This window comes from Apodemus sylvaticus, chromosome 11 (genome assembly GCF_947179515.1).
Source record: "Apodemus sylvaticus chromosome 11, mApoSyl1.1, whole genome shotgun sequence".
NCBI lineage: Eukaryota > Metazoa > Chordata > Mammalia > Rodentia > Muridae > Apodemus > Apodemus sylvaticus.
Window position 1 is genome coordinate 33,387,343 of NC_067482.1, and position 15,231 is coordinate 33,402,573.

General features: G+C 42.7%; 1 protein-coding gene across 4 annotated transcripts in view; it reads left to right on the forward strand.

The window, feature by feature from the left end:
• Positions 1 to 15,231, forward strand: part of Aasdh (aminoadipate-semialdehyde dehydrogenase) — a 29,090-nt gene that overhangs the window by 74 nt on the left and 13,785 nt on the right. For 2 of the 4 annotated variants that reach the window (XM_052198679.1, XM_052198682.1), the window contains exons 1-6: positions 6 to 193; positions 885 to 1,066; positions 2,878 to 3,145; positions 3,855 to 3,975; positions 7,118 to 7,431; positions 11,320 to 11,512. In XM_052198679.1, coding sequence (XP_052054639.1) covers positions 2,916 to 3,145; positions 3,855 to 3,975; positions 7,118 to 7,431; positions 11,320 to 11,512 — 858 coding nt within the window. In that variant the 5' untranslated portion in view covers positions 6 to 193; positions 885 to 1,066; positions 2,878 to 2,915. Of the gene's footprint in view, positions 1 to 5; positions 194 to 884; positions 1,067 to 2,877; positions 3,146 to 3,854; positions 3,976 to 7,117; positions 7,432 to 11,319; positions 11,513 to 15,231 lie in introns of those variants that run through there. The other 2 variants (XM_052198681.1, XM_052198680.1) reach the window with 2 other exon arrangements.

Sequence of the window (15,231 nt, forward strand, 5' to 3'; positions counted from 1 at the left end):
GGGGCGGGAGTGCACGGGAGACCGTGGGAGGCCATGGAGCCGCGGTCTGCTCCCTCCCGGGTCCGGCCGGCTTCCGGAGCCGGCTTGGAGCGGCTGTGTGGGTCTCCTGGGTCACCTGCTTCGCCACCTCATAGCTGGGTCCCAAGAGCCAGTGAAAGACTTTTGGGGTCAACGAAGTGAATTGTAACTAAAGGTGGCTGCCTGATATGTATAAGATGCAGACGGATAATTTACCAGTATTCATAATGCCCAGTATAGGGAGAGCCCTTAAGATCAGGATCTGTTGGTGACTAAATGGCTTTATTTACAGTTGTACATTAGCGAGTAGCTTAATCTCAATGCTGTAACATGAAATTTGCTTGCTAGATCATCCCTTTTCATAGTTGACTTGTTTTTTATTTTCTTTTTTATTTAACATTAAAGTGTGTGCGCGCGCGCACACACACACACAACATGCTTAAACAAAAAGGACCTTCCGGAAGTGGGTTCTCCTTCCATCGTGTGGGTCCCATGGTCAAACTCAGGTTTTCTGATGGCAAGTTAACTTTCTCCACTGAGCCATCTAGATGGCCCAAGTCTGTCTGAAAGGAGGGACGGGGACAGAGAAGACAAGGTCATAGACATAAAATTCAATGACTGAAATGAAAACCTCTACAAGACTGAATTTTGCCACTGGGAATTTTTACATTCAAAGTAGAAAAACTCCTTAATTATAAGTTAAGTGTGGTGAGTTTTGTAGTTATAAAAATGACATTTGTAGTCTTGTTATTCTGCTGTGAATTATGTTAGCAGATTATGTTTTCTTGTGAGAAATTAACGTTACACGTGTGCTTGCTTTTTGGAGAAAAGGCAACTTTTAAACAGACTTCTTTTTAAAATTTTAGGTATAGGTATGTATTACCTACGTGTATGTAAGTGCACATGTTCATTCCTGGTGTCTTCAAAGGCTGTTGGATCCCCTAGAACTGGAACTGTGAACTGTACTGAGCTCGCAGTTGGGTGCTGGTATGGAATCTGTGTCCTCTGAAAGAACAACGATGGATTAACTCCCGAGACACATCTCCAGGTCCAGACTAGATTTTTGTAAAAATAAGTATAATACATTAATGTACAAAATTGGGTGTTTAACAAAATTTATTTGGGTAATTCGTGTTCTTATACAGGCAAAAATAGCATGAAATACTCTACTACAGTGACCTTATATCCGAAAATAAACTCATCCCCTATATCCTGTAGAGCATACTGTAGTTCATATAATTTGTTTAATGGCCATTTATGGAAAATCACCTTTGTGTACATAAAAGTTAGATTTATGGAAATATTTATTAAAAATGCCTTAAGTATTAAAATTGTCTTGTTCTTTAAAATTTGATACTTAGGAATCACATTTCAAATTTTTTGTATCTTTTTTTTTTTTTTTATTTTATGGGTTTAAGAAGGCCTTTTCTTTAACCCAGCTGGATGATAATTAAATGACACAATTGAAAATTAATTCTATTTTGAAGCAGAAAGTAAACCACTTAAGTATGAACAGGTAAAGAACTGGAGTAATTAAAATATGACACTTGATAAATCTTACTTTTCTCTGATATATATTAATAGAATTCAGAAGAGAGTCTCCTTTGCCTTTAAGGAAACTAGGAGTTATAGTTATTTTTGTTAGCATTGATCCCCAGTGAGTTTTTGTTTGTAATTTTTTTGAGGGAGGATCTCTGTGTGTAGCCCTGGCTGTTCAGGAACTCTTTATATAGACCAGGTTGGTCTTACAGAGATCCACCTGCCTCTGTCTGGGATTAATCTGCTAAGATTAAAGGCATGCTCCACCATTCCTGGTTTTTGTTTTGTTTGGTTTTTTGGTTAGTTTTATGTTTCTCTTTCCTTCCTTCTTTCCTTTTCTCTTTTCTTTCTTTCCCTTTCTTTTTTTCTTTTTCTCTCTTTCTCAGAATTTCTTTCTTTTCTTCCTCCATCCCTTTATTGCTTATTTTTAAATGTATATCCTTTTAATACTGTGATCAATTGAAAAACAAACCTACATTTCTACCTGCTTAATTCTATTATGCGACTGTCACATCCCTCCTACATGTTTAAGCTCTGATCCAGTGTTAGTTCAACTGTAGTCAAGTTAATTTTTATGTCATTGTTTTTAGCAAAGTTGCCACAGGTATTTTGTAAGTTTAGAACTTCAGTTATCTATTTATGATAATGATTTTGTTTATTTTAGTAACACAAAGTACTGCTGATACCGTAAGGACAATAGGAGATCAGTTATTCTGAGCCAAATATGAATGATCAGATTCCAGGACCACAGATTTAGGTTAGCCTAAAAAATCACATCCCAGGGTGGAACAGGTCTATGAACTTGTATAGTCGATGAAGGCACGTAAGATATCAAGGCTTTTCAAATACATTGGTGAGGATTAGGTGGGTGGATTCCAGCAAATCAATGGAAGTTCTCTTGTAGGTTTGGGGTGGAATCAGATGACATTCTTAGCTCTGGGCTTGGTGGGAGCTAAGGTACTTATCTTCACAGAAGCTTCAGGTCATAGCCACCAGGGCATTGGGCGGACACAGGTGGGCAGGAAACCTGCTGCCAAGATAACCCAAGACAGTTGATGTGAGATGCAATCTCCTCAGTCTCCAGCCTCCTACACACGCGCCAGTCAGCCTAGCAGACCCTTAAATAGACAGCTCTTACTGGGGCACTTCCTTTCAGTTCCTTGTTTTGCAGTGCTGGGGACTGGGCTTGGGAGCTTGCATGCTGCAAAGGATCTGTCACTGCCCTAGATACCCAGCTGATGGTCATTTTTGCTAGTAGACATGTTTCCTCCTCACCTCCCAACAACTTCCCTAACGTCTAACATTTCTCTCTATGTGTAGATTTCTCAGCCACCGATGTTTAGACAAACCTCAATAAAATGACTCTTCAGGAGTTGGTGCTTCGGGCTGCCTCCCTCTATTTGGATAGAACAGCTGTATGTTTTGACGACGGCAACAGCCAGCCTCCGGTGTGCTGTACCTACAGGGCTCTGTTGAGTGAGGCCTCTGCATTATCAGACTTTCTGCGAGCACACTGTGACTTTGGAGGAATTCGGGAAATTGGTCTCTGTTGTCAACCTGGGATAAACTTACCCTCCTGGGTTTTAGGGTAATATTTCTAGTATAAACTGATATTATTCTAAACTAATTTAATAGTTTTTAGTACATAGTATACAGTGTAAGCTATTGTTTTATTTACTATTATCATTTCTAAATAAATGTTAACTTGTTATTTTCTAAAGAAGTTGAAGTACATATTTCTTATGGAGTTAATTTTTGATCATGTGCATTAGTTAATTTGATCTTATTAAGGAAAGACTAAGTTTTTGCTAATAAAATATTAAAATTTAAATATTTCCAAAGTATAAAGGCCTCATTTGTCAAAAGAAAACAGATAAAGCATTTTATAATTGCCTTCAGGTAAAAACAAACAAACAAACCATTGAGCCATCACTCCGGTGCCTGTTAACGCTCTTAAAATGTTATCTTAAGTGTATATTAAGTGTAAAGAGTTCCTTCTTTTTTTTTCAATACTAAGTATTGAGCCTGGGGCCTTGTATATGCTAAACAAACTCTGTACAATTGAGCTGCATCCCCACCCCAAACTCTGTACCACTGAACTTATCCCAAGTTGGGATAAGAAGTGAACATAGAATTTTACAATACCCTAGATAGTCATTGGGCACAAGATAAAATTACTGCAGCCAAGGCACGGCCCTAAACTTTGTGAAATTCTAGTGAACAATGAAGTTCATAGAGACATCAAGTGCTTATGGGAGAACTGTATTCATTGCACTAACCTTGTATTTGCTCTGCAGGATTCTTCAGGTCCCTGCAGCTTATGCACCCATTGATCCAGACTCCCCACCGTCATTATCAACCTACTTTATGAAAAAATGTGACCTAAAGTATCTTCTCGTTGAAAAATGGCAGGTTAATGTAAGTCATGGTGTTTAACTTCTCAGCCTCAGCATGCCGTCATTCTGGTTGAGTGTGTGCTGTGGGAGGTTCCCACACAATATAAGATGGTTAGTACCATTGCTGTCTTCTGCACATTAGAGACCAGTAGCACCTTTTAGCTGTGGTATCCAAAAATGCCCACATCTTCCCTCATGTGCATGCTACATCGAGAACTACCACTTTGTGATATGGACGTGTCTTCTAGTCTTATGATGGTTCTGTATTTTTCCTTCTCGCCTCCAGATTATTTCCTGTGGTGGAAAGTGTCATAGTACTTGGAGAGCTTACTTTTGTATCAATTACGGTGGCCCACTATGTGTGTTAAAGAATTATAACTGAGCTTACATTTTGAAAAGGGGATCAGCTCTTAGACCACACATTAGTGGAAAATTTGTTATTAAAAAAGTCTTAAGTATGGAGCAGGAGAGATGTCTCAGAGGTTAAAAACACTTGGTACTCTTGCAGAGGGTGTGGGTTCAGTTCCAGCACCCATATCGAATGGCTTACGAAAACCTGTAACAATTGTTCCGGGGTATTTGATACCCTCATGACTCTGCCGGCTCTGCATTCACATGGTGCACATACAGATATGCATGCACACAGATATACATATAAAACAAACTTTTGTTTTGTTTTGTTTTTTTGAGACGGGGTTTCTCTGTATAGTCCTCCAGGTGCTGGGATTAAAGGCATGTGCCACCACTGCCCAGCTCATAAAATCTTAACAAAAAATGTTTAAGTATCTGCCAACCAATAATGTAGCTGAGAAACACTGCTTTAGAGACAGGAGTTGACACTGGGTGTTCAGCAAGAGGTAGTCCATGTTGTATTATTATTAAATTATTTTTTGTTTAGAAAATACTGTCTATCTGATGAAGAATATTAGAGAAGTCCTTTTCAGTTTCGCTTTCTTTTGTTTGTTTCTTATTTTATTTTTTTTAAAGATTTATTTATTTATTATATGTAAGTACACTGTAACTGTCTTCAGACAGACCAGAAGAGGGTGTCAGATCTCTTTATGGATGGTTGTGAGCCACCATGTGGTTGCTGGGATTTGAACTCAGGACCTTCAGAAGAGCAGTCAGTGCTCTTAACCACTGAGCCGTCTCTCCAGCCCATGCTTCTTTTTCTTAAGTCTTGTTGGAAGTTTTCTAAAAGATGGTTATCTGTGAGAGTTCATTGTCAACATCAGGATGCTTTGTGAAGGTGTGTAGGAAGGGGTTGGAACACAGCCCCACGGCTAGTGCCTTGCCTTCCTGGGCCATGATTTCCATGGTCTGTGGCTGTTCTTGCTTCACTTAATGGAGAAGCAACGAGCAGCCATTGAGATAGGGTCTCTCTACATAGTCCTGGCTGTCCTGGAACTCACTGTATAGACCAGGCTAGCTTCAATTCACAAAGGTCTGCCTGTGTCTGCCTCCTGAGTGCTGGGATTAAAGGTGTGTGCCATCACCCCTGGCTAACCTTGAGTTTCCATGGGTGAATGCTCTTGCCTCCACAGATGACCAAGGCAGGTCAGTCAACTGAGGTCTCAAGAGGAGGAGTGAGGATTAAAAAGAAAAAGATGATTAGACAGCATTATAACATGGCTCCAGCCAGTGCTGAGGGCCTATACGTATCTAAAGTGGGGATCTTCTGATTGGAGCTTCTGGGGTGATTTTAAAAAACCACTTAACTGAAAGAATCAGAGTTTTCATGTTAAATAAATATAAATAACAAGATCAAACCCTGGTAGCTTGTAATGTTTGCTGCCTGTGTGTTTACTACTTACGTGTGTGTCAAAAGTGGGCTGAGGCATATGCAGCCCCTAATGGTAAAACAACAACAACAAAATCTAAAGGCAAACTGTACCCATCTGTAATCTCAGAACAGAGTAGGGGTGTGGAGAGCTTTTGGGGCTGCCTAGTAAAAATTTGGCAGGAATTTGACATTGGGCCAGGACATGGAAGTAAGCTCAAGGTAAACTCAGCTGAAGAATGTACATCATTCCTTTTATTTTGATCACTCTGATAAGCCTCTAGAGACTGTGATTAAGGGACTCTGTTTATGTACTTTTTAATTTATTATTTTATTTATCTGAATACATTGTAGCTACTGACTTCAGACACACCAGAAGAAGGCATCAGATCCCATCACAGATGGTTGTGTGCCACCGAGTGGTTTCTGGGAATTGAACTCAGGACCCCTGGAAGAGCAGTCATCAACCGCTGAGCCATCTCTCCAGTCCCCATCCACCTTATTTTAAATCACACACAAGCAGCAAAGTCAGAACCCTGAGGTTGGCTCAGTAGGCGGACAGGCATAATGTCCACTCCTGGAGCAAGCCCGGCCGAGAACCACTGTAAAGGAAGGGTTCTGGAAGTGGCTCTCATTTAACAGTGCAGTCCGTGCTCTTGGCACTGGGGTCCAGTGGATCCCATCGCAAACAGGTTCAGGGCCAAGCTCCTTTTTGCTGATTATGCAAAGTAATTGAGGATTCTCATTTCATCTCCTGTCGATGCCAAACCTCAGCCTCTCCTTCATTTTTGCACAGTGTTGAAGTGCTTAGTGTTCACCAGTGTCAGTCTTTTAGATCATGTGCTCTATATCGGTGATTGTCTGAATTACCCATCTTCTCATTTAGAGAAGAGCAAACATTGCCGATGAAGTCTCTGACCCTTTGTGTGGGGTTAAGTTCAGCTAACCCCATTTCTCTGCTAACATTTCAGTCATGTGCCATTATTACTTTTACTGTGTTCCATTGTAAGTATGTGCTTTTCTATGTGTCTGCTTTGGAGATGAGTTTGAAACTCATGTAACTCTTGAGTTAATAAATGAGACATTTTGGGGATACAAGCTAGTGCTCCCATCCTCAGTTACACCACACTGATGGGTAAATGGCTATTTTATTTTGTTCTGTATAAAATAATTATTTTTAACATGTTAATTTTATTATTTGCATATTTGTTTAGATGGTGTTTCTCTTTGTGTAGCCCTGGCTGTCCTGGAACTCACTCTATAGCCCAGGCTGGCCTCAAACTCAGAGATTAGCCTGCATTGCCTCCCAAGAACTGTGATTAATGTCGTGTACCACTATCACCCAGTTTAACATGTTAATATTTGTAAATTTCTTCTTTAACAGAAATTCAAATCTTCACATGAAACAGTTTTGAACTGTGATACAGTTTCAGTGGAGCATAAGGACCTGGTCCTCTTCAGACTGCATTGGAAAAATGGTGAGATGAACTCAGTGCTCGGTGACAGAACAGAGAAATACAAGGTAAAGAATAGAGAAGACAGGGCGCGTGGTGAGAACGGGACCCAAGGGAAGGAGTGCATGGACCTGCGGCGTGAGGGCTGTCTGGCTTATGTCCTCCATACCTCAGGGACCACAGGGACACCGAAGATCGTCAGAGTGCCCCATGCATGCATACTACCTAACATCCAGCACTTCCGGTAAGTGCCGTCCTTGAAATCCTTGGAGTTTATGTTTTAAGCTGGGTGTCCTGGGACTGAGAGGCTAGAGACAGAAAGATTACAAGTTTGATGCAAGTTTGTACTGTGGAGAGAGACTCAGAAAAACAAAACACAATAAAACTCTTACATTTTAAAAAAGAAGAATTTTAAGTATCAGTTCTACTGTAAATCTTGATTTAAATGAATAATCCTAAGTAACTGAGCAATTAGATTGGATCCAGGCAAATTACAGAATAAAAAAATGATTGGACAGAAGCCTTGTGTGTGTGTATGTGTGTGTATGTGTGTATGTATGTGCGTGCACAGTGAACTCTGGGCCTCACATGTGATGGTAAAGAGGCTCTACCAGTAAGCTGCGTCCAGCCCTCATCTTTTGGCACTGGTTCTCCCAAGTGGCCTAGGATGGTCTTGAACTTTATTATTTCGCTGCCATAGTCTTCCAAGTCACTGGGACCTCAGGCCTGTACTACCAACTGCACTTTTTGATTTTTTTAATTATTAGTCTAAAAAGAAGAAATGTTTCATTGGCAAAGGTACCAATTTAGTATGGGAGGAAGGAGTTTTTCTGTATGTCTCTGTCAGGACAGAAGCCTGAATTGAATCACCCCGTTCAGGTTTCAACTTAATCTGTTAGATGATGAGGAGTCACCAGCAGATTTGCCAGATCAATTCCCCTTGGTGTCGGTGTGAGCGTCTTCTTGTGGACGCTCATTTTGTGAAGGAAGAAATAGAGAGGACATGACACAGAACAGGCATGGCCCTAGGGAAGGAGGGGCGGGAAGAGTTGGGAGGAAGAGTCTTAGATAATTTTTTTAAATTATCATTTTAAAAAAAAGTCTGTTGTTCTCTTCTTGAGACAGAGTTCCTCTGTGTAGCCCTGTCTGTTCTGGAACTCAGAGACCCACCAGCTTCTGCCGCCCAGGGCTGGGAGTAAAGGTGTGTGCCACCACTGCCCAGCAGGATTTAGACTTTGTTAAAAACCTGTTATAGTTTGCCCTGTATAATTTGTAGGCTGAGGCGGAATCGTGAGGCTCTCTGCAGATGCCGTGGCTGGCGCAGTGTGGACCCAGGGGGGCTAAGAGGGAAATTCGGTTCAGCATAGCTCAGTAGCTCGTGTTGGTTCATTGTCTGAGATTCTGACATGGCACAGTTTATTTTAGGCATGTTTAAATACAACACAATTTGGGGAAAAATTTCCTATGATAATTAACTCAATCCTGTGCATACAACAAAGCTTAAGACATGACTTCATGAAGACTCTTGTAAAGTACTTGTAGCATCTTTATAAAGACATGTCTACAGATTAACTGAGGAGGAGGCTCAAGGTAAACAACGCTCCCGACAAGTGTCTCAGGAAGGGTAGGTTCACAGATCGACCGAGTCAGCATAAGGCTCTGACCATCTGGACAGTGCAGAGGCCACCAGGCTATTAACCACATCAGTTCCCAGCCTCTGCTTATCTGTGAGCACAGGTGTAACCATTGAAATTATCGAATGTTTATACCAATAAAGACACAGAAGGTATAAACTGATGTGGAGACCTGCTAGCTCAGTGAGGTAGTTTTATTTTCTTAACTATATACAAACTTATCTATTCACAAGTCTGATCCTACTGGTGAACTGCTAGCTCTTTAAGAATCTCTTTCCCGCCGGGCGGTGGTGGCGCACGCCTATAATCCCAGCACTTGGGAGGCAGAGGCAGGCGGATTTCTGAGTTCGAGGCCAGCCTGGTCTACAGAGTGAGTTCCAGGACAACCAGGGCTACACAGAGAAACCCAGTCTCAAAAAAAAAAAAAAAAAAAAAACCCAAAAAAACCAAACCAAAAACAAAAAAAAAAGGATCTCTTTCCCTGTGTGTCATTCTACCAAGCTAGTCTACCTTTCTCTTGAGCACCAACAAACCCAAGAGGGCTCCTAGCTCGCTTTCCTGGAATGCTGTGTTGCCTATGTCCTGCCGGCTGCTCCTCTGTTGTTCCTGAAGGCCCAAAGAGAAATTCCCTCTCTCTTACCTGGAGGTCCTTCCATAAAAGCTTTTCCAAGTCAAAAGACAGACAGACAGGAGAGGGAGAGAGAGACTTAAGAGACTTAAGAAATAAAAATGAAAAATCAATCCAACAGAAGAGCCTACTGAAAGGAAACCAGAATGGAAGAGTGGATTATTAGTAGGAACTGACTCTCTCTCTCTCTCTCTCTCTCACACACACACACACACACACAGTGTGGCTGAGAAAGTAGAGGGGCCGTGGGCAGGCAGCTAGGAGACAGTCGGCAGCAAGCTGCAACCCCACAGGCATCGATCGGTACAGTCAGAGCACAGTCAGGAGGGGTGGAAATTAACTGCTGCTAACTTTTAAAACATTTAATTTGTTTTTAATTATGTGTATATGTACTTGTGAGTATGCTGTGTGCACACAGAGGCCAGAGACACAGTTCCCTCTTGAGCTGCAGTTAGCTAGACTAAACTGCCTGACCTCTCAGTAGGTGCTGGGAGCAGGATCTTGCTCTGGACTAAGCCACCTTTCCAGCCTTGTTTGGTTTTTCATTAAGGAAGAAATCCAGCTGGCTCAAGCTTGATAAACTCAGCTGACTGCAGACTGGAATGTTTGACGGAATAACTGACACAGATGGCGTGCTTTACTAAAGTGCCAGCACCAGCCTTCTAGCCTCTAACTTCCTCCTTAAAGGAAACCTATAAATAACTAATGGATGGTGCAACTCTGGAATCCTAGCTACTGGAAGGCTGACACAGGAGGATTGCTGTGCATTTGAGGAAAGTTGACAATATAGTGAGTACCAGACCATGTCTCCTTAAAAAAAAATGAAAGAAAAACAGAACAAAAGCAAACAAAAAACAAGATGAAGGCATACTAGAAAGAGAATTCTGGGGAGTTGTAGTTCCTTCTGTCTAAGCTGACATATCAGGAAGTGGTCACGGATGATAATACCTATGGCAAAAGAAAAAAAAGATATTATTTGTTTGACTTTGAGACAGAGTCTTACTATACAGCCATGCTTGTGTCCTGGAACTCACCGTGTACACCTAGCTAATAGCCTCAAACCACGGAGATCCGCCTGCCTTTGCCTCCCAAGTGCTGGGATTATAGTAGTCCACCACCACACTGCTAAAGGGCTTTCAGTTCCACCTTTTATAAGGGATTTCCAGTAGCAACAGCGCCATTTTGGATAATCTGAAGAGTGAAGTCTGAACCATGAGAACTTTTCTTCTTCTCCATGATGGCACTGTTGGTGCTGCTGCTGCCGCCTCCTCCTCCTATTCTTCCTCTTCCTTCTCCTCCTCTTCTTCCTCCTCTTCCTCCTCCTCCTCTTCCTCCTCCTCTTCCTCCTCCTCCTTTTTCTCTTCTCTTCCTCCTCCTTTTTCTCTTCTCTTCCTCCTCCTCTTCCTCTTTGTCTTCCTCTTCCTCTTCCTCCTCCCCCTCTTCCTCCTCCCCCTCTTCCTCCTCCCCCTCTTCTTCCTTCCCCTCTTCTTCCTCCTCTTCCTCCTCCTCTTCCTCCTCCTCTTCCTTCTATTCCCCCTCCTCCTCTTCCTCCTCCTCCTCTTCCTCCTCCTTCTCTTGCTCTTCCTCCTCATCTTCTTTACACTTATCTGTTCTTATTTCAGATGTATGAATATTTTCCTTGCATATATGTCAGTGTAACGTTGCATCAGAAAAGGGTACGAATCCCCTGCAACAAGAGTTTTAGATGGAGAAAGTAGTGATGAACTACCATGTGGTGCTGGGACCTGAACCTGAACCAGAGCAGGAGGTGTTCTTGCCCTCTCTCCAGCCCCTGCTTCGGGCTCTTTAGGATCTGCGCACCCGCACACTTGGGCCTTCCTCGTGACAGCTGTGCTCTGTTTGCCTTTAGGTCACTTTTTGACATCACCAGAGAAGACGTTTTGTTTCTGGCTTCTCCTCTGACCTTCGACCCATCTGTGGTGGAAATATTTGTTTCTCTGTCAAGTGGGGCCTGCCTGCTTATCGTGCCGACTTCTGTCAAAGTGCGCCCATCAACATTAGCTGATGTTCTCTTTTCGCGCCACAGAGTGACCGTGTTACAGGTACACTTCAGGAGCAACAGAAATGTTTTCTCCTGCATTCTTTTAATGTTACGTGTTTTAGAGGGTCCTTTATATTTCTGTAGTTCCTCACAGTGCATAATGATAGTGTAGTTAGCTCATCAAAGGCTACCACCCTGTGACAGCACATGTTTATTTTAAAATGAAAGAGCAATCAGGTCATTATGTCTATAGTATTGCATGTACTACAGCATTCACCTGTAGTACAATAACCGGAGGAACTCGACTCTGACTGTGGCTGTGCTGTTGGGGTGTCTTCTGTCATAACATTCAAGCATATCGTGCTTCCTACCAAAAGCTAGTATATTACCCTATTACACGTGGGCTAAGAACCAGGCGTGCTAGCATCTGCCCATAATCTCAACACTTAGGAGGTGGGCGCGTCCAGAAAGGAGCTTAAAACCGGCCTCTGCCACCTAGTGAGCTCAAAGACAGCCTGAGCTACATACAGTCCTGTCTTTGAACAAACAACAGCAACAACAACAAAAAAATTGGAACTGGAAAGGTGGCTTAGTGTGCAAGAGTGCCTTTTATGAAAGCATGGAGGCATGAGTTCAAGTCCCCAGCTCCCACATAAAAGCCAGGTGTATCACATATGCCTGAATCTCATGCTGTGGGCTGGGGCAGGTTCCTGCAAGCTCACTTCCTGCTAGCTTAGCTGCAGGAGTCAGCCCCAGGTTCAGTGAGAAATCCTGTCTCAAAAGAAATGAAGAGGAGGCAGGTAGAGGACTTCACTGGCTGTCCTCTGGCCTCTGCATGTGCACATGCATACAGTAGCACACACTTCACCTTTCCCACAATTTTAAGACACATTTTTTTTTTTATTCTTTGAGGATACATGTTTTGATCACATTCACCCTCTCCCCAGTCTTCACAGATCCCTCCCTTCCTCCTTCCCTCCCTCCCAAGTTTGATCTCTTTTTTCCTCATCAAGGCCGGTTTGTGCAGCCCAGATGTTCTTGCATCTGTCCTCTTCCACTGGCCCCTGGCCGGCTTGCCAGGGCCACACCTTTTAAGAGAAAGCTGCCCCTCTCTCAGCTGTTGACAGTTGTCAGGAGCTCCTTGGCTAGGGATGGGACCAGTTCCCCTCTCCATGCTGGGACCTGGTCTAGCCGCCTGGGTTTACATAGACTTCATGCGTGTTGCCACACCCATTGCGAATTCATTTGCTGTTCTTGCAGAGGACCTGGGGTCGGTTTCTAGTACTCACACAGAAGCTCATAATTGTCTGTGACTCCAGTTCTAGAGAATCTGACACCATCTGACCTCTGAGGACACCAAGGGCACATGTGGTGCACACACCCGTACAGGTGAATCACTCACACATATTGTAAGACCCCCCAAAACCGAGGGTGCCCCAGCACCCCACACCCCGGAAGGCGACACCCAAATCACTCTCGAGAAACGGTCTCGATGCAATAGCATGAGGATTTCTTTATTCCAGAATTCTGGGTTCCATAGCCATGCACCATGCAGGGTTAGAGGACTATGAACCACGAGTGCCGAATTGCTACAGCTTTTATAAGTTTACAACAAAGCCCGAGAATCACAAACCAAACATTTCTTAGCATGGAGAGACCTCGAAATGCGAGCCAATTGATTTGTACCACTCCATAGTTTTTAGGCCAATCAGTTTAAATTATCGGAGCCCTCGCTCAGTGGACCAATTAGTTTCCTATGTCTACAGCTGCTTGAACTCCTGCTTAGGGGTAATGTCATAAGTTTAAAGAAGCAAGATAAGCTTAGCCCATTTCCAGTTACCCTATGGGGCCAGGATCACCTATTCAAGGCCATTCTGCTAGGTCTAAACAAAGGGCGGACTCTGGAATGTGACCTTTTACCTAGTTTCTAACAAAGCGAGATAGCATTTTAAACTCCTGATTTCTTGGGGTCATTAGAGTTAGGCTGTATTTTCTGTCCTTTCAATATAAAATAAGCATAAAGATTATAAAGCAAGAGTATGTAGAATACAGGTGTTAAGATTCTACATTGGAAATAGTTAAAAATACTGAAGAGAAGGAGCTGGAGCCATAGATCAGAGTGTAAGAGCACTTCCTGCTCTTGCAGAGGATTTTAAAAAGATATTAAACGTGGTTAAAGATACTGAAGCTGACTGGTATACCCAGCTCACGTCTTTAATTCTAGCAACTGAGGCAGATGCTGCTAGAGGATCCATGTGAGTTCCAGGCCAGCCAAGACTGAGTAGTGTGACCCTCTCACAAAAGGATAGGTGTGACCCTCTCACAAAAGGATAGGTGTGACCCTCTCACAAAAGGATAGGTGTGACCCTCTCACAAAAAGGATAGGTGTGACCCTCTCACAAAAAGGATAGGTGTGACCCTCTCACAAAAAGGATAGGTGTGACCCTCTCACAAAAAAGCAGGAAATAAAAAAAGACCGAAGACACGTTGCTGGAGAGATGACTCAGTGGCCAAGAGGATCCGAGTTCAGTTCTCAGCACACACATGGAGTGGCTCCTGTAACTCTGGCCCTGGGAATCTGACACCCTTTTATGGCCTTAGTGGGCACTTGGACATAATATGCACATACCCACACACAATCACATGCATATACACATAATTAAAAAGCCTGAAAACTTGAAGAGAGCCCCATGTGGTTGTACATGCTTTAAATTCCAGTGCTCTGGCAGATCTGTGAAGAAATCCTGAGTGATTTCACAAAAAAAAGATAAAGACGGGCCTTCCAGTACATTTTCAGAAGGAAGGGGAAAGGAAGAGAAAGAAAATGAGGAAGAGGAGGAAGAGGAGAAAGTGGAAAAAAATAAAAAGGAGGAGGCAGAGGAGGAATTTCCTATGCAGATAGCACAGTCATGGATCTAGACTATCAGGAAGGGCGGTGGGGGGAGGGCGGTGGGGGGAGGGCGGTGGGAGGGAGGTTGGGCGGTGGGGGCGGTGGGGTGGGGGAGGCGCTAGGCCTCCTGAGCACTCAGCAGCACCAGAGGAGACACACAGGATGTAAAAATGATAAAATAGGAATAAGCTTAAAGAGTAGCAAGACTCAGCCACTAAAATCTATATAGCATTGATAGACATTAAAGACCTACCTGTGTAAACAGGCATCTCACATTTATGTAGAAGCCGCAACATTGTCAAGAGTGCAGTTCTCGATAAGTCGGTCTGTAAATTATGTTATATGTTACTCATCTACCAAAATCCCAGTAAACATTGTAGAGATTCACAAGTTGATTCTAGATTTATGTGGAAAAGGTGAAAACAGCCCTAATTTATACAGTGAAAACTACTTGGTGTTAAAAGGAAATGAACTGTTTATTTGTACAATAACATGGATGCATTGTGAAATATTTGGGCTTTATAAATAGGGCTTGCCAATTGAAAATTATAGCCATGGGGCTAGAGAGATATCCCAGTGGTTAAGAGTATTTCCTGCCCCCCACAGGACAGGCTTCAGTTCCCAGCACCTGTGTCTAGTTGTTAGCAAACGCCTTTAACTCCAGTTCTAAGGCGGGTGTTGCTCTTTGCTGGCTTTTGCAGGCACACACACATACAAACATGCCAAAACAATAATAAATATTAAATTAAAATAGAAAAACACGGCCTTTTTAAAAATTATTATATATATTTCATATATATAAAACCATACATATATATGTGTGTGTGTGTGTGTGTATACACATATATATATATGAATACACTGAAGTGGTCTTCAGACACACACGGCAA